The 20017-nt window shown below is 46.8% G+C and overlaps 2 protein-coding genes and 1 long non-coding RNA gene across 13 annotated transcripts in view; 2 read left to right on the top strand and 1 right to left on the bottom strand.

The window, feature by feature from the left end:
- The window catches only part of nbeaa (neurobeachin a), a 164596-nt gene extending 151292 nt beyond the window's left edge, over positions 1-13304 (top strand). For all 9 annotated transcript variants that reach the window (XM_035433942.1, XM_035433934.1, XM_035433939.1 and 6 more), the window contains 13 exons: positions 1695-1835; positions 3443-3562; positions 4359-4511; positions 4885-5052; positions 5733-5822; positions 6561-6753; positions 7698-7769; positions 8225-8380; positions 8735-8905; positions 11005-11106; positions 11565-11761; positions 12098-12249; positions 12721-13304. In XM_035433942.1, coding sequence (XP_035289833.1) covers positions 1695-1835; positions 3443-3562; positions 4359-4511; positions 4885-5052; positions 5733-5822; positions 6561-6753; positions 7698-7769; positions 8225-8380; positions 8735-8905; positions 11005-11106; positions 11565-11761; positions 12098-12249; positions 12721-12811 — 1806 coding nt within the window. In that variant the 3' untranslated portion in view covers positions 12812-13304. The remainder of the gene's footprint in view (positions 1-1694; positions 1836-3442; positions 3563-4358; positions 4512-4884; positions 5053-5732; positions 5823-6560; positions 6754-7697; positions 7770-8224; positions 8381-8734; positions 8906-11004; positions 11107-11564; positions 11762-12097; positions 12250-12720) is intronic.
- A 2787-nt stretch (positions 13305-16091) lies between these two features.
- LOC118235872 lies at positions 16092-19752 on the top strand. Its single transcript, XR_004766931.1, has 2 exons — positions 16092-16447; positions 18564-19752. It is a non-coding gene; the product is annotated as an uncharacterized LOC118235872 (long non-coding RNA).
- The window catches only part of dclk1a (doublecortin-like kinase 1a), an 84944-nt gene continuing 81606 nt past the window's right edge, over positions 16680-20017 (bottom strand). For all 3 annotated transcript variants that reach the window (XM_035433732.1, XM_035433733.1, XM_035433734.1), the window contains exons 16-17: positions 19092-19165; positions 16680-18911 (exon numbers count right to left, since the gene is read on the bottom strand). In XM_035433732.1, the coding sequence (XP_035289623.1) occupies positions 18854-18911; positions 19092-19165 (132 nt within the window). In that variant the 3' untranslated portion in view covers positions 16680-18853. The remainder of the gene's footprint in view (positions 18912-19091; positions 19166-20017) is intronic.

Here is a 20017-nt window from a genome sequence, read left to right as displayed (position 1 = left end):
TGCTTAAAAATTATACAAGACGTTGTGTTCATTCTGGCTTTCATGCCACGGTGCTCTAGAACAGCCAGAGGAAGGTTTGGGTTTTCATTTCACCCCAACACCACCCACCGGTACAGACGAAACTTGATGAGGTATAAACTGCTTCAAATTGATCGAATACAAGTAACAATGAAAGCCAACATACCCTGTGACTCTCCAGGACCAGGACAGCTGACTCCTGTTCTAAACCACAATTTAAAGTCTCTCCGTGAGCTCTAAATCCACGGCACTCAGTGCAGCCAGAACAGACAGTGCCCTCTGACACTGTACAGTAGTGCAGGGTTTAGCCGGGATTAGGGTGCGGCCGGGGCGTGATTCAGGGGTCAGACAGGGTTAGGCTCGACAGATTACCCGCTGCGTTCCACAGAAAAGCACCCCCTCCCGGGGGGTCTCCCAGCTAGGGTTGCCAGATTTAGAATTTGTGAAAACTGGACACATACCGGGGTGGGGAGGGACAGAAAAGGGCGGTGAACATGGGGTGGGGGGGAGGGGGTTGGGATGCAGTCATAACCAATTGTGGACCGGACATTTTGGTTCAGATCTACACAATACATTTTTGAATACTGAACACTCCATCCCAAAAGCCATTTTTGCAACCCTTCTCCCAGCACCAGAGAACACTGCTCTGGCTCCCATAAAGATAGCGTGAGTGGGGGGGGGAGGACCTGACAGCACTGTAGCGTTTAATGGCCTAGTAAAAATAATGGGGCCTGTCAGGCTAATCCTACAGAAAAGCCCCCCCCCCCCACATCTTCATCTAGCGCTCCGTGGTGCTGCTTAATGGAGGTCTGTAGTGGGGGGGGCTGTGGGGCAGACGCCGCGGGAAGCGTCTAATGATGTCATTAAGTGGAGTTTCGCACGCTCGGCCTCGGGGTCGCTTCGCGGCGAGCGGCGTACCGGCGAGCGGGGGGGGGCGGGACTCCGGCCGCCGTGTGCGAAACCGGCCTGCTCGCTCGTTATCTTCATCTCACGCGCCTGGACGGTCTGTAGTCCGGCTGCTGTCTTCATCTCACCCGCCTGGACGGTCTGCAGTCCGGCTGCTGAGAGGTGCAAACGGAACTGCAGGCGTGCCAAGTGGCCACACACTGCGGTGTAGGCTGGTGAAATTCGTTGTTTGTTATTGATCACCTGTAGGAATTAATTCTTTTGTCGTGAAAATGAGTTTTTTTTTTTGTTTTTTTTTTCCTTTTGTTAAGCATTACATACATCTCACGCGGCTCCTTAAATGAGATCGTTTGGAAAAGCAGTTCCCACACTGAGTGCATTTTTAGGGCTTTTTCACCTGTATGAGTTCTCATGTGTATATTTAAACCAAATTTGGTACTGAAACACTTCCCACACTGAGTGCATTTTTAGGGCTTTTCACCTGTATGATTTCTCAGGTGGCAGATTAAATGAGATAACTGGGAAAAACACTTCCCTCACTTCAGACATTTGTAAGCCTTTTCACCCGTATGACTTCTCGGGTGAATTTTGAAATAGGATGCTCTGGAAAAGCACTTCCTACACCGTGTACACTTGTCGAGCTTTTCTTTGGTATGAGTTTTTATATGTGAATTTAAATCAGATTCTCGACCATCGGGCCATAAGAGGCACACGATCCTCAGCGTTTCTCTCTCTTCTCTTTCCTGTTTCCTGTTTCCTGTTTCCTCCAGCCAATCGGAGCGCTGAACCCCAAGCGCGCCGTGTTCTATGCCGAGCGCTACGAGACGTGGGAGGAGGACCAGACGCCGCCGTATCACTATGACAACCTGTACTCCTCCGCCGTGGCCACGCTCCTCTGGCTCGTCAGAATAGTGAGTACAGCCTGGTCTATGACTAACCCCAGACTGACCCCAGACTAACCCCAGACTAAGCCCAGACTAATATCAGACTAACATCAGACCCAGCCTAACCTCACATACTTACTCCTAAAGCCTGGTCTATGACTAACCTCAGACTAACTCCAGACTAACATCAGACCCAGCCTAACCTCATATACTTACTCCTACAGCCTGGTCTATGACTAACCCCGGACTAACCCCGGACTAACCCCCGACTAACCCCAGACTAACCCCAGACTAACCCCGGACTAACATCAGACCCAGCCTAACCCCACATACTTACTCCTAAAGCCTGGTCTGTGACTAACCCCGGACTAACCCCGGACTAACATCAGACTAACATCAGACTAACCCCAGACTAACATCAGACTAACCCCAGACTAACCCCAGACTAACATCAGACCCAGCCTAACCTCACATACTTACTCCTAAAGCCTGGTCTATGACTAACCCCAGACTAACATCAGACCCAGCCTAACCTCACATACTTACTCCTAAAGCCTGGTCTATGACTAACCCCAGACTAACCCCAGACTAACCCTAGACTAACATCAGACCCAGCCTAACCTCACATACTTACTCCTAAAGCCTGGTCTATGACTAACCCCAGACTAACCCCAGACTAACATCAGACCCAGCCTAACCTCACATACTTACTCCTACAGCCAGGTCTATGACCTAACCCCACACTTACTCCTAAATCCTGGTCTATCACTAACACCAGGCTAAACCTAACATCCACTTAATACATACCAGAGCTCACCAGCTCATCCTTCTGTGACCACATGGAATCATGGGATACTTCGCTAAAAGCAGCAAGTGGAACAGTGCCATTATTTCCGCATTACTGAATGCGGTTCCCACTCTGGTTAATTAGCAGCCGGCTGGCTCTGGCCAATTAGGCGGCTAGCGCTTCAAGCGACGGCGATGATGGCGTTGGCGGACGCTCGCGGCTTGTCTCGGCTGAGTCGCCGCTCTCCCGCTCCGATCCTCTCAGACGCCGGAGAACAAAAGCGCAATTAAAAATACCCAGCAGGCACTGCAGCGGCGGCCGAGCGGACCGTAATGAATTTCGCCCGAGGCGTTGCCACCACGGACGCGGAGAATCTCCGCGGGATCTGAAACGGGACTCTGTTTGATGGAAACGGACGTGTCAGACGCAAACGCCAGACTGGTCCAGAAACGTCTCCCAGTTTCCCCTCTCATTTAACTCCATTAGTCTGGATCTGTCTGTACGTTCTCTCTGTTCTCTCTGTTCTCTCTGCTAAGACAGGTGAAAATGTTGCTTTTTTTAAATTAAAGACTTTATTTATTTGTGCATTTAGTCCCCCCACCCCCCGCAACGTGTGTCTGTGTTAAAGCATGGTAGCACGCACACGCACACACAGACATAGACACAGATACACACACACACACACACACTGCCCTTCCTTCAATGCAAGCTACACCTGTGTGTTTTACATTGTCACAGTGCCCTACGATACTGCACCATGTACATATATGGAATATATAAAGGAATACATATAGATAAATAATCCACATATTATAAAGTATAATTTCTTACTTGTCTATGTCCACAGGAGCCCTTCACCACCTTCTTCCTCAACGCCAACGACAACAAGTTCGACCACCCCGACCGCACCTTCTCCTCCATCGCCCGCTCCTGGAGGAACTGCCAGCGCAACACCTCCGACGTCAAGGTGAGCTCTGGAGGGGGGAGGAAGCGCCTGAGCCAGGTCTTCGTCTTGTGTGGAGTGTGGAGACCGTCCTCTTCCTCACACTGCTTTGAATCAGTCCCCTTTCACACAGAATATCAGGCAGATCCCACTCACGTACATTTGAGTTGTCATAAAAATGCATCTGTAACCAGGAGCGCCACCAGGGATTTTGGGCCGCATGAAATGATCTCACATTGGGCCCCACCACCCCAGAAAGTCCTGTGTTCTAATATTTTTGAGGGCCCCTGTCAATCAGGGCCCTTGGAATCATCCAACCCCCCGGGCTCTGTTTCCATGGAGACGGTGGGCACTCAGCGTTCCGCCCGCCCGCCCGGAGCGGCGCAGTGGGAGACGGGCGCCGGCCTCGATGTGTCAGACTCCTCCGGAGAGGGTCCCTGCGCTCGGGTTCGAGAGGCCTGCGGCAATTAGCGGAGCAGTTAATGACAAAAGCTATTTCAGACGCGGCCTTTCAGACACTCTGTGCCGAGATCTTCTGTGGGACAAACACGGAGAACTCGGTGCACATTATTAAAGTGCAGATTAAATCATTTTGTTTTGCACAAATGCTGAGTTTTCTGAATCGTGAATTTGAAGAAGTCTGTTGACAAACAAATACGATCTCCTCCATTGTGGCGAATGTGGCAGCAGTAGAAGTTATGCCCTTCCAAGTTGAAACAGAGCCGGAATGGAGCAGGACTAGAGTGGTTTGGAGCCAAAATGGCGTAGAGTGGCAACGAGAGACTGATGCCTTGTGTCTCTCTCTCTCTCGGTCTGACAGGAGCTGATCCCGGAATTCTATTACCTCCCGGAGATGTTTGTGAACAGTAACGGGTACGAGCTGGGCGTGAGAGACGACGGGGCCCCCGTGTGCGACGTGGACCTGCCCCCCTGGGCCAAGAAGCCGGAGGACTTCGTTCGGATTAACAGGATGGTGTGTGTGTGTGTGTGTGCATACGTCTGTGCATCTGTGCGTGTCTGTCTGTCCTCTTGAGAAATCAGAACTATGCTTTTTTTTGTACTTTACTATAGTCAGTAATGTATTACATATTAAGATGTTTTTGTATGGTTTCCCCCACAACCCCAACTGGAAAGCTAGCTACACCTCCACCATGTTCATTGTAGTTTTTAGACTGTAGATTGTAGTTGAATTTGTAGGAGATGTGTTTATTTGGGAGGTGTTCTGTGTTGGTGGGGAGTTTGCGTTCTCCTGCTCGTACGTGGTGCTGCTGTGAGGTGCGTGTTTGGGGTTCCGTCCCCGTCCTGCCCCTCTAACGGGCCGCCCCCCCCCCCCCGGTGTGTCCCAGGCGCTGGAGAGCGAGTTCGTGTCCTGCCAGCTCCACCAGTGGGTCGACCTCGTTTTCGGCTACAAGCAGCGGGGGCCTGAGGCGGTGCGCGCCCTCAACCTCTTCCACTACCTGTCCTACGAGGGCTCCGTCGCCCTGGAAACCATCCCCGACCCCCTGCAGAGAGAGGTACCCACACCCCACGCTACACAGGAAGTGAACAGTCAGAACAACGCACGATTATTCTCGCGTCAGCGTTAAGCGGCTCTGACAAGCGCTTCAGCCGTACCGAACGACCCCGGGGACGGTCCCCCCGCCCGGGCGCGCCCGCGTAACCATGGCGATTTCAGGAGAAGACGCAATGGCCCGTCGGATTGGAGAGACCGCGACTCTCGCTATTTCAGGGTTTAAACGGACAGGCTCTGTCTTCCCTCCCGTGTCCGTGTTTGAAGTTTCCGCAGATTTCGGTTCCCTTATCTGAGGGGATACCTGCGATTTCAGCGTCTTTGAGACTGAAAAGCTATATAAAATGAATTTATTATTATTATGTGTGAATATGAATGAGCTAGTTTTGCTTTTTGTTTTTTTTCCTTTCTTGATGGTTTGTCATTTTTCTGTTCCTCATTCTGTGGCCGATATGCTTCAGATCCCTGTTTCGTGATAATAAAACCATTTCCTGTTTTATTGAATTCCCATGAGCCTTCCTCCTGTTTATGAGGTGTGAGGGGTGTGTTGTGGGGCCTGGTTTTCGTCGCGGTTGGGACACGCTGGATTGTGATTCCCAGGTGCTGCCAGACACAGCAGACTCACCTGGGGCCTTTAACCCACGCTGTGATGTATACTGACTCCTCCCCCCCCCCCCCCCCCAGGCGATGGAGACGCAGATCCTGTGTTTGGGACAGGTCCCCTCCCAGCTGCTCATCGAGCCCCACCCCCCCCGCAGCTCCGCCATGCACCTGGTGAGAACGCCGTGCATGCTGGGAGATTTCACTTCACCCCCACTTTAAGCCACATTTACTGAGAGCTTTAGTATGTACAAAAGATTCTAGACAGAAAATAATAAAAAGATATTTCTACTCATATCATTGGCCAAGTTGGTGGTTTGTGTGTGCTTTCATAGCAATGAACTACTTTCAGTTAGCATGGCAGAGGGAAGTTGGGTGTGTGCTAAAGCAGGGATCACATCTGTATGTTAAATTTTTAATCTCTGTCACTTTTAGCACTGGAGTTCTGAAGTTCCTGATTGTGAAGTTGCTGATTGGCTAAAGAGTCCACACTTCTTGTCTCACAGGTCCAATCTGAGCCCTGATAGAAAGGAAACTATAAAAAGTCTGAGATTTTATCTGAAACTGAATTTCTGCTCCAAAGTGCTTCTTGACCACATGACCTCTCTGGACTCTTGGTTGTACCTCTGTGGCTCTGGTAACCATGGTTCCAATGGGAGGAGCCACGGCACCCTGACCCCGCCCACCCCCTGTTTGCCCCTCCCCCTATCCCCTGCCCTCCCTCAGTGTTTGCACCTTATTTTACCTCAAGCCTCTGCACTAATTCCCTCTCCTTCTCCTTCTCTCCTCCTCTCCTCTCTTCCTTCTTGTCCTCCTTCCACCTCCCACTCCTCCACCCCACCCTGCCCCTCCCTCCCTCCCTCCCTCTCTCTCTCTCTCTCTCCTTCTTTCTTTCTCTCTTCTGTTCATCAGTGTTTCCTTCCGCAGAGCCCCCTCATGTTTAAGGACCAGATGCAGCAGGACGTGATCATGGTGCTCAAGTTCCCCTCCAACTCGCCCGTCACCCATGTGGCGGCCAACACCCTCCCCCACCTCAGCGTCCCCGCCGCCGTCACCGTCACCTGCAGCCGGCTCTTCGCCGTCAACCGCTGGCACAACACCGTCGGTGAGCCTGGCCTGCGTGCGCGAGTGTGGGGGTGACCACTAGAGGGCGATAGGGAGCCTGGGAGGAAATAGCCGCTGGACTATGTCAGATGTGAAAACCAGCAGGAAAATACACAGATATTGTACATAAACACACACATGCACAGCTATAGACCCAATCTTACAGACACACACATCCTGTGCATAAACACACACACACGCACATCTATAGACACAACCTTGTAAACGAACACGAAGACAAACAGATATAGTTCATTAACACACAGGTTCACACAAAGACTTGTGCACACTACCTGCCATCCACACGAGTGAAGACCCTATGAAGTTGGTGTGTGTGTGTGTGTGTATTGTGTTTATGTGTATGTGTGTGTGTGTGTGTGAGTTGTGTTTATGTGTGTAAGTGTGTGGAAGTGTAAGTGTGTGTGTTGTGTCTGTGTGTTGTGTTTATGTGTGTAAGTGTGTGTGTGTGTGTGAGTGTACTGCTAATGTCCCGGTCCTTAGTGGTGTAGCTGTGATCCAGGTGCAGCAGGCAGGGCAGAGAAAGCTGCCTGTGCACATGTTCTCAATTACACGCGTGTGAAGAACATTACCCACAACCCCCCTCTGCTACAACCGCAGTCAGCTGCAGGTCAGAGGGGTCGGGGAGGCCAGAAAACGCGGTCGACCCTGCTCTCTCACGGAAAGGAGACCGTTTAGATGCTATGTTCCCAGGACTGCTCTGGCTTAGAGAAGTGCACAGGTGTGCAGAGCAGAGGGCTCACCTGGTCTCTGCACTCTGTGTTCCACCGGACTGGTGAACAGATATGAGGACCAGAGTGTGTGTGTGCGTGTTTATACATGTATATGTGGGTATTTGTATGTATTTGTACATGTATACTGTATGTACATGTATATGTACGTATGTGTAAAAGGTCTCTCAGTGGCTTTGTTCTGTGTCTCTGGCAGGTCTAAGAGGAGCTCCAGGGTACTCTCTGGAACAGGCTCATCACCTGCCCATTGAGATGGACCCCCTGATTGGTGAGTGTGCAACTGCAACCTGGCTCACTCATTGGACCAGGGAGATGGGGGCGGGGTCAAATGCTCAGGGGCGTGATAAGTTTCTAAGGAAATAGTGGCAGGACTGTAGGGGTTTTCCTCTGGTTGTTGGCTGTTGTATTTTGTGCCGTCCTTTTTTGGTAAACCTGTCCCATAGCCATATGTGGATCAAATGCATATTTGAATTACTGTGGCTTTACTTTAATGGTAAAATGAAAATAATAACTCGCTGAGAGTTTTCAAAGAAACATGTTATGAACCAAAACGCATAATAAAATGAAAGATGAGAAATTCTGAATATTACTGAAAATAGGTGCTTCTGTTAATAGAGTTACAATACTTGAGATAATGGACTGCCCACAGTAATGTAGGTCATGCTGAAGACAGCCTTGAAGAGGAGATGTTAGTGTGATTGTGAGATTATGTGTCTCTCACAGCCAATAACTCCGGGATGAATAAGAGACAGATCACGGACCTGGTGGACCAGAGCATCCAGATCAACACGCACTGCTTCGTGGTGACGGCCGACAACCGCTACATCCTGGTGTGCGGCTTCTGGGACAAGAGCTTCCGCGTCTACTCCACCGAGACAGGTAAACACACACCTGAGTCCTGCACAGGTAAACACTCACCTGAGTCCTGCACAGGCACACCCACACCTGAGTCTACTCCACTGAGACAGGTAAACACTCACCTGAGTCCTGCACAGGTACACACACACCTGAGTCCTGCACAGGTAAACACACACCTGAGTCTACTCCACTGAGACAGGTAAACACACCTGAGTCCTGCACAGGTAAACCCGTACCTGAGTCCTACACAGGTTAAACCCCCACGTTCTCTCTCTCTTACTCCACCTCCCTCCCTCTCTGCTGCCCTCACTCCCTTTCTCTCTCTCTCTCTCTCTCTCTCTCCCCCCCTTATGCTGTGATGTTCCTGTGTTCCAGGAAAGCTGACCCAGATCGTGTTTGGGCACTGGGACGTGGTGACGTGTCTGGCCCGGTCCGAGTCCTACATCGGGGGCGACTGCTACATCGTTTCGGGGTCCCGGGACGCCACCCTGCTGCTGTGGTACTGGAGCGGGCGGCACCACATCATCGGGGACAACCCCAACAACAGTGAGTCAGAACCGGGACCGTGGGTCACGTGCACGGGACGGGAACAGAGCTGCACCCCACCCTCGGCCTAATACAGGGGTCCCCACCCCCGGGGAGCCACAGGGTCTGCTGGTTTTTTAAAGTGGTAGATGACACAGTTAACTCACCTCACCTGTTTTATTTGGATGGATTCTTTAGTCACGCTGCACTGACTTGAGCAAATAAAGCAGTTGGTTACATTGTTAATTCTCATCACCCGGTGTCTTGGGTTTGAAATTCTTGCTGAAGGTAAAAACAAAAACCAGCACATTCTCAACAGTTAATTTTATATTTTTGACTCCAGCAAACTGCAAATTAAAACTGCCTTTTCCCTCATTAAACGGCTGTCAGACGAACAGGAATGAATATTGAGGTGCTAGGATTTTGTAATTAACCTCTCTACGGCTCACCAGTCAATTAGGAATTTCAGCTCGGTCGCCTCCAATTAGAGACTGGTGAGATTTTGGCCCCCGTTTACCCCCCTGAGAATCCCAGTGACAGGCCTCATCCTGTACCTTCTGGAGAACAAAGACCCACTGGGGCGGAAGGGGGGGGGGGCAATTGGTGGTTGGGCGGAGGCAGTGAGTGGGGGGAACTATGAAAGAAGCCGTTGCATTTTTTAGCCATTCCTTAAGCCTCTAAGGTGTGAGGTCACAAATATGTGATTGGAATGTTCTAAACTGGAGATTCTAATGCTGATGTCACAATCACTACTGGTGACTGGAAATCAACTCTAGAGTTCTAGAACACTGACTTAGAATTTTGAAAACTCATTCTGGTAAGCCTGCTCTTCAAGGGGTTAAAAAGCATGCAGTATCTGTCTGGCTTCAGAAGTGGAATTAGTTTTATTTTTGTCTCACATTTTTCACATCATGCGATTCCGTTTTGGAGTTCACACTTCTGGGGAGGAAACAGAGCTGCTGTTCCTGTACTTGCTAACTGTCACTGCGTGATGACTAGTGCAGAGAGTGCAAAAAGAAAGAAGCAACTGTTTAAAAAAAGCTTAATTCCTTGTTGGAAATTGTTGAGTTTTACAATGACATAATGTCTAGTTTTGCATTCATTTTTTTATTAATTAATTTAAATTATTTTAATTTCTGTAAATTATCAAGAAGACTAGTAAAAACAGCCAGTCTCTAATACCACATAAAGTGCATGTCCTGTAGAGCTCAGCTGGAGGAAACGCTGACCTCTAGTGGAATTCTTTGAAATTACAGAATTACCTTTTCTAACGTCTGATTTCGTATGGTCAGTTTATAAGAACAGTGTTCGATGTCGGAAATCCAACACCTGATCTGTTTCCAACTTCTGTGGTTGAAAGATGCAAACTGTAAAAATGGTTGTGTTCTATTGAGGACAATTTTGCAGTTTTATCATACAAATAGAGTCTTTGGAAAAAACTGTAGCCTTGTAGCTACCATGGGTAGAAAGCAGGAAGTCCATATTGTCACTGTCATTAACACAGTTTGTCCTTATCTGCCCTTCCCCGTGTCCTCTGTCATGTGACATGAGCGAGGACACCCATTGGCTGTTCCCCGCTGGCTGATTCTGTGATAACTCTGCAACTGAGCTCATATCATCCCAGCCTGCATTATTGGCTGAGGATGTTTTTCACTGATGCAACATGGAAGCTTCTTTAACAGAACAATCAGAATTAATATCTTACACACACACACACAGTCTCTTTCAGTCACACACACACACACACACACAGTCTCTTTCAGTCACACACACACCACCCCTAGGTAAATCATGGCTGAGCTTGTTTATGCTTGTATTATGACTGGGGTCTTTGATCCATCATTGTCATTGTAGTAACCTTGGCACTGACTCCTCTCTGTCTCCTTTTCTCTCTCTCTATCATTTTCTTTCTTACTTTCGCCTTCCTTTTCTCCATCTTTGTCTCTTTTGATTTTTCAATCTCCCTTTCCCCTCTCTCTGTCTCCTTCTCTTTCTCCATCTCTCTCTGCCTTCTCTGTTTCCCGCTCTCTCTCTCACTCACTCTCTGTCTTTCCCCCTCTATCTCTCTCTCTCTCTCTCTCCCTCTCTCTCTGTTTCTCCCTCTCTCTCTGTAACCGTAGGTGATTACCCAGCTCCCCGGGCGGTCCTGACCGGTCATGACCATGAGGTGGTCTGCGTCTCGGTCTGCGCAGAGCTGGGTTTGGTCATCAGTGGAGCGAAAGGTCAGTACGGCCTGCTGAACCAACGCGCTAAGCTAATGCGCTCACAGACCGCCATTTTAAATAGAAATGGCCTGTGCTCTCATTTTAGCTCTCTGGGTTAAAACAGGTGTGTAGATCCAAGGACTGTGTGAATGGATTTCTGAAACATCCACACTCCAGCGTGTTTTATTTAAGTTGAGGTGAAGCTAAGATTTTAAACATTTCAAATCATTGTCGTCTTCAGTTAAATGGTGATACGTGCTGGTGGCCTGCATCCCAAACTCTAAAGCTTCACTGCAGGTGTACAAGATTATTAGAGAGGAACAACCACTCAAGGCTTACAGGTGGTTAAAAAAAAAGTTTTGACCAGTGTGTGTGTGTGTGTGTGTCTGCTTGTGTGTGTCTGCTTGTGTGTGTTTGTGTGTGCGTGTGTGTGTTTGTGTGTGTGTGTGTGTGTGTGTGTGTGTGTGTGTGCGCAGAGGGGCCATGCCTGGTCCACACTATCACAGGGGACCTGTTGCGGGCCCTTGAGGGCCCGGAGAACTGCCTGAGGCCCCAGCTGATCTCCGTGTCCAGCGAGGGCCACTGCATCATCTGCTACGAGCGCGGCCGCTTCTGCAACTTCAGCATCAACGGCAAGCTGCTGGCGCAGATGGAGGTCAACGACTCCACCCGAGTAAGCCCCTCCCACTCTGCCCTGCCCATCAACCCACTGCACCACCCATCAGCTCATTGCCCTGCCCATCAGACTACTGCCCCGCCCATCATCCCACTGCCGTGCCCATCAGCCCATTGCCCTGCCAATCAGGCCATTGCCCCACCCATCAGCCTATTGCTCCACCCATTGCCATTATACTCCACCTACCAACCTCTGTCCTGGACACCATCCTACTGCCCCACTTTTCGACCCACTTCCCAAACTACCAGCCACTACATTACTGGATGGAATGGAATAATAAGCCTATTTAAGAAGCCCTGTGTCTGTACCTCTCTCCCTCTTCCCCCCCTCCAGGCCATCCTCCTGAGCAGCGATGGACAGAACCTGGTGACGGGCGGGGACAACGGGGTGGTGGAGGTGTGGCAGGCCTGCGACTTCAAGCAGCTCTACATCTACCCCGGGTGCGACGCGGGCATCCGGGCCATGGACCTGTCACATGACCAAAGGTGAGAGGTCAGCTCTGAAAGGGCGGCGCCGCGGCACCTCCGGGTTTAACGACGGTCAGGGTACAAGGGTACATTTCAGTCCGCTGTCTGTACATCCGACTCCAGCTATCTAAGACCTATGGGCCCATTTAGAGTCTGCATACACAGGGCATTAATTAAACAGACATGCAGACGGACAGGGAGACAGGCCGTTACCCCCCCTGTTTAAAAGCCACGCTTCGTCCCACACAGTCAAACAGCTCAGTGTTAAATCAGCTCAGACAGTGTGCATTTTTACATACTCTGCTAACGGTACATTTTTAATGCCTGTTGGACTCATATGAACTTGGTTATTGTTGAATTATTCATTTGGGAGCCACAATTGGGGAGGGACTTATGATATTTTACATACAGGAACCCCTGTCAGAATTTAGGGCTTGTTTGTGGTTTTTTTTCTGACGTGGGCGTGATGCTCTCTGGCGCCCCCTGCAGGACTCTGATCACCGGGATGGCGTCCGGCAGCATCGTGGCTTTCAACATCGACTTCAACCGCTGGCACTACGAGCACCAGAACAGGTACTGAGGGAGGAGCTGGGGGGGAGGAGCCAAGAGGAGGTGCCAAACTGAAGCCACGCCCCCTTCACCTGCCCCATCCGTCCCACCCCCAGCCGCCAACTCGCACCGCGCGGCCACAGGCGGCCAGGCCGGGAGGGTAGGCGGGCGACTGGAAGAATAAACAAAAAAAAACAAATCAAAAAAAAACAGACGAAGAAGAAAAGAGAAAAAAGAAACGAACAAAAAAAAGGTATAAATTAATAGAGGAGGAAGGGAGAAAGACTTGAGCCTCGCGTTCGACGCGGTTTGAGGGGAGTGGCCCCCCCGCCCTGACGTGTCGGGGCGGGGCGGCGTCATCGCGTTCAGCCTCGCTACTCGACCATCCCACCTGCCACCACAAACGCACATCTCCATAGCGACGCACCGTAGTCAGGGCAACGCCCGTCCACCAGTAGCCGAAGTGCTGTAGTTAGGAGACGCCCATCGGTTGTAGCCAAAAAAAAAAGAAAGAAAGAAAAGAAAATATACTTTCTTGCGTGCGTGTGTGTGTGTGCGTATGTGTTTTATCAGACTACCCCCAACCTGTGTGGATTGGTCAGACGCTTCTGTACTGTAGGTCTTTAAATCTTTAAATACGGAGGCAAGGAAAGACTACTACTGAGAGATCCAAGATCCACAATCATAGGCGTGCGTGGTCAGAGCGAGCATCTCATCAATCAGAGTACTGCTGCACATGAGTTTGGACAAAAAAAGCTGTTTATTTCTCATGTGACTCTCCCACCCCTAAAGCATCCTAGGTCATTATCTATCCAGCTCCGGCAGCCAATAAACAGCCACTCATAATTTCAGTGAATGATTGAAATTTCTGATGTGTATCCTGTCCCCAACTTCCTCCTCTCTTAGGGATGCATTGTGCGTAGGGAAGAATAAAAACCTGCAGAAACAATAATAAATAAATAAAAATAATGGGGTGTTTCTCATCCAGACAGGGAGGTTGATCACAATCCATTTAAAAAAAAGAAAAGAAATAAAGCTACTGATTCATTTTTCTTTTTTTTACAAGTTTGTTTTTGACAGATGGCCCCTAACTGAGATCTGATTGGTTCATAACCATACCCTTAGCAGTCTCTTGGGCATGTCCTATCCAAAGCCACCTCATTGAGATGGCAGTGCATCATGGTCAACAAAGTAAATCCCCTATTTCTGAATTTGTTATCAATGATAGGTCCTCTAAAACCAGCCCTTGTAAATGCAGTCTGATTTCCTAATCACTCTCTGCATATTAAGTTTTAGGAGGAAGTGAAGCTTGATGTGAACTTCCTGTTCTTTCCTGTCTATATTTATTTATTCATAACTGAATGTTTGTAAAAGATGATGTGTAATAACAATGCTGAAAATGATTACGGAAGTGGGAGTTTAAAAGAGTCAGGGTTCTCCCAGGTCTGTTCACAGGAGGAAAACTGATTCTTTAAAGATTTGGCAATTATTATTATTTATTTTTTTTTGTCATGGTTTGCATAATCATAATTTGTGATGAGTGCCAAAAGTACTGATTTTTCTGAAGATGATGTTGGGGGGGGGGGGGGGGGGGGGCTTCACTCATCACAAATATCACTTATTCTCAGTTATCAGTTCAAGAAAATGAATCGGTGGATATCTTTGAATTGTCGCTTTGCCCCAGAAACGTCATTATCAGGTCTGTCCGTTTCTTGGTCACCCTCCATGAATCAATACGTTTTGTTTTTGTTTGGTTTTTTTTTTGGTTCCAGATCCCTTGCTCATTGGTGTTTGTATTCAAACGGGGGGCATGGTGATCAAATTTTACAATCACAAGACTGTAAAGCAATATCATGAGTGTGTAGCCAAGGTTGGGAGGGATGCGAGGGAGGAGCTGGCTGTGTCTGGATGTATAGATCAAACAAATGTACATGTACATGCTCATTTGCATACACACACACACATAAAAACACACATACACCAAACAGAACAAATTCTGAGCTTAAGCAGGTGAATATCATCCAAAAAAAAGATTATTAATATTATTTTTTTGGATCTATAAAAGTCCTAAAGCTAATTTAAGAAATCCTAATGCTAGTTTGATTTTATGATTTGTTGAAAAGATATTGAATATGTTTGGCTTGAAAGGAGAGGGCGTTCAAAAAAAAAAAAAAAAGAAAATATGCAAGGAACTGGAAGATTGGTGTTTTCTGTTGCCATGGGTGATGTACAGAAGCCAATTCCAGACAGAACTGTAGCTTCGCATGCAAGGAATTTTTTGGATTAGGGGTGGGGACCTGTACCTGAGTGTCTGATTTTATTTATCACTTTTTGTTCATGTCTATAAATAATTTTTTTTTTTTTTTTTTTTTGGTTCGTATTTTCAATTTGATATTATTCAGGCTTTTCACTCTTAAAGTGGAACCCAGGCTGTGGTATGTTGTAATTTTGAATAAGGAGCGCTATTTGGGTAATTTCTTCTTTCTTTCAATAGAGCACTATTGTTTTTTTGGGTTTTGTATTTAAAATATTATGTTGGAAAATATCTACCTTATGATTTCATAAGTTGTCTCTACCTGCTATTTTATGTGTATGTCGCAAACTTAAGGCAAAATTTACACAAAAAGTGTTTGTTCAAAAATCATTGAAATATTAACTTATGCCAATATATAAAGATCAATAACTGTAAAATAAAATCAAATGGTTTCCTTTTTTGTCGTATTTATAATAAAACAAACAAAACAAGAACTATTTGTCAGTCTTTTTTTCCCCCTCCGATGCATTCATTATTACTCTCCTTGTATGGAATGATTACAGACGCGGTGTAGAGATAAGCGGGTATGGATAATAGATGGATGTATGTAGTGAGTTTGTGCTGCCCCCTCCCGTCGGGTAGTGGTACAGTCCTGTTTGTCTCTATGAATTGTAACGTCGAAACGCATTCGTTCTGATCCAAAATCAACCCACAAAGCAGAAATAAAAATGATACGCTGAAATAAAATGTGTAGGAACACACAGACACTCACACACACACCCCAAAAAACTTTTGGATGTACCACTGCAGTCCTATGCAGCGTATTAAAGGGATTGTTGTGTTACTGTGTGATTCTTTGATTTGCCACTATCTATAACTTACCATTTCATAACGTGTAATCTAAACAACACTCATAGGTGAAAGTAATAATTTGTGAGTATTTTTAGAAACAGATAGGAAGAATTATTGCTAGATGGTCTTTGTTACGCATATTGTCTTTGTTTTCTCACGTCAAATGACATGTTGGGGTCAGCATCGCAAGACCCGGACCCGGAAGTGACGTTACTCCAATGCCGGTATTTTGAATGTAGTGGAAAGTCGGCTAAAGTTTGGTCAGGTTTTAGAGCAAGTTATGTTTGTTTGAAAACCAAAAAGGTGTTGTTTTTTCCCCTGGTGCCCTAGATATGTTTGGCCCTGGTTGAAGGATACAATTTAAAGGTTTATTTGTTGAATTATGTGGAATCGATACTGCTGGGAATGCAATCGCCGAGTTCATTTGGGGACGCCCAACAGAAAATGGCGGTGTACGCTGCTTTAGTGTTTATTTAGACTACTTTTGGTTATGGCGACCGAAGGGCCTGAAAACCGGACCAAATGGAGGAAGAAAGCAGGCGACGGGATCAGAGTTGATGGGTGAGTCGATTGGTGTTCGTATCTCGTGCTTGTGTTTTCTGTTTGAGACTTGCCGCGAAATATTGATACAAATAGCGTGTCATCAAATGTTTGGCGTAAATGTTAGGTTGTAACCATAGAAGGCACCTTTTCTTAGCCCGTTACGAAACTGATTTGATGGGTAACATCCTGTAGATGGCGGCATTTAATCACATCATGACAAAGCAATAAAAAACCAACATGTACCATCGTATGCCAGTGTTCACCAAAGAATCTTTATTTTTCATTTGTAATCGGATTAAATAGTTGCATTTTTAAAAAGTCGAGCAATGCTTTTGGGTTATTAGATCAACACTTTGAACAAAACAAGTACTGTACTTTGACTTTATTGCAGCAAATTCTCAAGTCGTGATCAGCACTTACAAACACTGTAAATATTCTTATTACAAATACACGTTGCGTAGGCCTTCCCCTTCGGTGCCTCTTTACAACAGTTGTTCGTTCGCCCAGAGAACTGCGTAGTTCACATATCCTTGAACACACCCATACTGTACGTACACACATACATACAAAATATTGCCCTCTGTAGACAAGAGGAAAAAACACCCGGTTATCTTCGCAATTAAAAAAATGCTACATTTGCACCAAACTTTACAAAAACATCCATTCATTCAGTGTTATAAGCCTAGTTATAACACACGCCTCGTCAATATCTCAATCAGCACCCTGCTATCTGTCATTAACTTGACCCCTTAATACCTTGGATAGAAAATATTTGTCTCCGTAACGTTAAATGGCTTCAAAAGACCTCCGTATCTGTAATTTTTGTAAGTTTTATGTTAACGATTTTTTTTTCGAGTGAAGGGGATCGAAGCGTTGACTGTGCAATGGACACGAAACAGTAGCGGCATGGTAATTACAGTATTTACAATAATATAATCGCACTTATTGAGGTATGACATTGTAATGACGCTCTGCACGACACGTACAGTTTATATGTTTTTTTTTTTTTTCATTTGACATATCACAAGGAAGATAGTTACACAGGTGAAACGAGGACACTAAACCGACTGCACATTCGTCGTTTAATATCGGTTATTTAATATTTTCCGTGATTGGACTGCTGTCAGGGATTAAAGACTAGAGCGGCTTATTTTGTCTACTCTTCAAATCTGCTTTCGATGGTTTTTGGGTCGCATACAGGAGTCGCTTCGGTAGGCATATCCGTCCGTGCTCATCCGCGAAATTTGCTAGGGGCTACTTGTGAGATCTTGCCAATGATGGGTCCCAGCCAAAGGTCCCAGCACGCGCGGGGTTGATACATATTTTAACGGTGACAGTTTTGTATGGAGGTAGGCCTATCCGTTTTTTTCTCTCTCTCTAAAGGCGGTGCTTTAAAAATAAGATAAATACTTTTTATTAGCTATTAAAATAAATCGGATATTATTTACAAAGCAGTCCTTCACCAGGATTCCCGTTGTAACACTAATTCGTCGTGAGAGCGCTGATCCGTCTATTGCTGTTCTATCTTTACCCTTGTTCGATGTCGCGATATCGACAGCTTCGAATATGAGTTCGCGGTTCTGTGAGCTGATTGGTGGTTTTTATGAATACGGTTTCATAAGGGGGTGTGTTGATTCACAGCTATCCGCCTTTTCAGACCGACACAAAAAGTAGGCACCAGTGCTTCAAAACTCTCAACACTCAAAGGGAAATAGACACGTCACGGCTCTCTTTGAAAAGTAAAGTTTTCACAAACCGATATCGAGTGTGTATGAAACATTTACAAAAGCTGAAAAAATATGAGAAACGCTAAAAATAAGCCTGCTGTTTCAGCGCTTAAAGTGGCTGCACAGGTTCATTCTAAAATTGGCTCGAGCGTCCATCACTCGTGTAGGCTGAATCTCTTCACGCACCATTCTCCGGTTAAAAAATAAAAAATTACAATAAATATTAAATAAATAGATAAAATATGAAATAAATAAAGATGTAAACGAGTGATGTTTGAAGGAAAACATCCAGGGTGATCTCAGTTCTGTTCGCACCATTGTGCTTGGTGTATAGCGAGGTTTTGGATTAGGCCTACTTCCTTAACCACTCTCCTTTCTAATTCTCCTTTCCTCTTCCTTTATTCCAGTTCCCTCCCCTTCTCCTTTTTTCCTCATTTATTTGCTCCCCCTCTTCATTACTGTTTTCCGTTTTTCCCCCTCTCCTCTCCCCTCCCTCCCCTTAGCCATCATTCCTCCCCCATTTCTTTCCCATTCATCCCATTCTCCCCATCCCCTTCCCTCCCTTCCTCTTGTACTGCAGTCCAGTGTTCTAGAAGGGTGAGTCAGGAGATGGGCGGAGCTCAGAGGACCAGGGGGGGAGGAGTCTGCCGACCCGGTCATGTCATAAGGGGGGCGGGGCTGCGTGTGTCTGCTGCTCTCACATCCTGGTGGCGTCTTCGTCTGAGAACCTTCCCCTCCGTATTAAGAGCGGGGGTCTGGAGAGAGATGGAGAAGAACTTCAAGAAAGGAGAGGGACACGGAGAGATGGATGGAGAGACGGATTGTGAGGCGGATGGAGAGGGGGACACACATCATACAAAATCAAAGGTTTGGGCCAATGGGGTGATGGGGCAACCAGCACGTTGCCATGGTAACTTTGCATGTTAGTGCCGTACCTAATCCAGTACATTCCAGGGTGTTGGTAGTAGTCCAAAGAGCCCGATCTCTGGATGGCAAAGTCATGTTCCAGCTGAGCAGAGAGAGAGAGATGAAGGAGACTTTAAAACCATGACATTCACTGCTGAACATGCTGAAATGTTTGATTGTTTCTGCTCCTCCTCAAACTAAAAAAAATGTTGAGTGCACATGTTTTATGAATGGTTCAACTCAATTCCTTTGACGTACACACCTGTGTTAGCCCTAAGGCCTGATATAAGATATTTGTCTATTTATAACACCACATCATTTGGACAGCTCTGACTGATACTGTGTGAAATACGTAAGAACTTGTGACTTGGAAAGGAATATAAAATCGTCAACAACTGAATTCGTATCCTGCTCTCACTTTCAGAGTCACAGTGAGATTTTTAGATCACAAAAGATCGGACATCGTTAAGTCTGAGAGGGTGCTAGATTTATCGGCAGCTTGCAAAACGGTTTTGATCTGAGTGGGTTTTTGATCTTGGTGGGTTTTTATAATTTTATTTATCTGTGTGGGTTTGTGGATCACACATAATAGGTCTACCGTTTCCAGCTCGGTAAGTACTGCACCACGCTTATCTCCTGGGCAAGAAAGAAAATAAAACCTGTCCAGTTATCTTTAAAAAAAAAAAAAAATTAAAAAAATCTTGCTTTCACCCCCACTAAGGTTTTACATTTTTCTCAATCCCATTGGCTCACCCTGGGACACAAGGCAATTATACACAGATGGGATCAGAGTTAATTCCTCATATGCCAAATTCATGACCAGACACCAGAGAATCTTGGCTATTCCGATGATCCAATTACTGATTTTACAAAACTTTAATCTCCTGAAAGTGTACCCAGCATCCTCCACCACTGAGCCTGATTGAGGTGTAACTCAGCTATGGAGAAAGTGACC

This window comes from Anguilla anguilla, chromosome 9 (assembly GCF_013347855.1).
Source record: "Anguilla anguilla isolate fAngAng1 chromosome 9, fAngAng1.pri, whole genome shotgun sequence".
Taxonomy (NCBI): domain Eukaryota; kingdom Metazoa; phylum Chordata; class Actinopteri; order Anguilliformes; family Anguillidae; genus Anguilla; species Anguilla anguilla.
The sequence above is the reverse complement of the archived record's forward strand: the minus strand, read 5'-3'. Positions and strand labels throughout refer to the sequence as shown.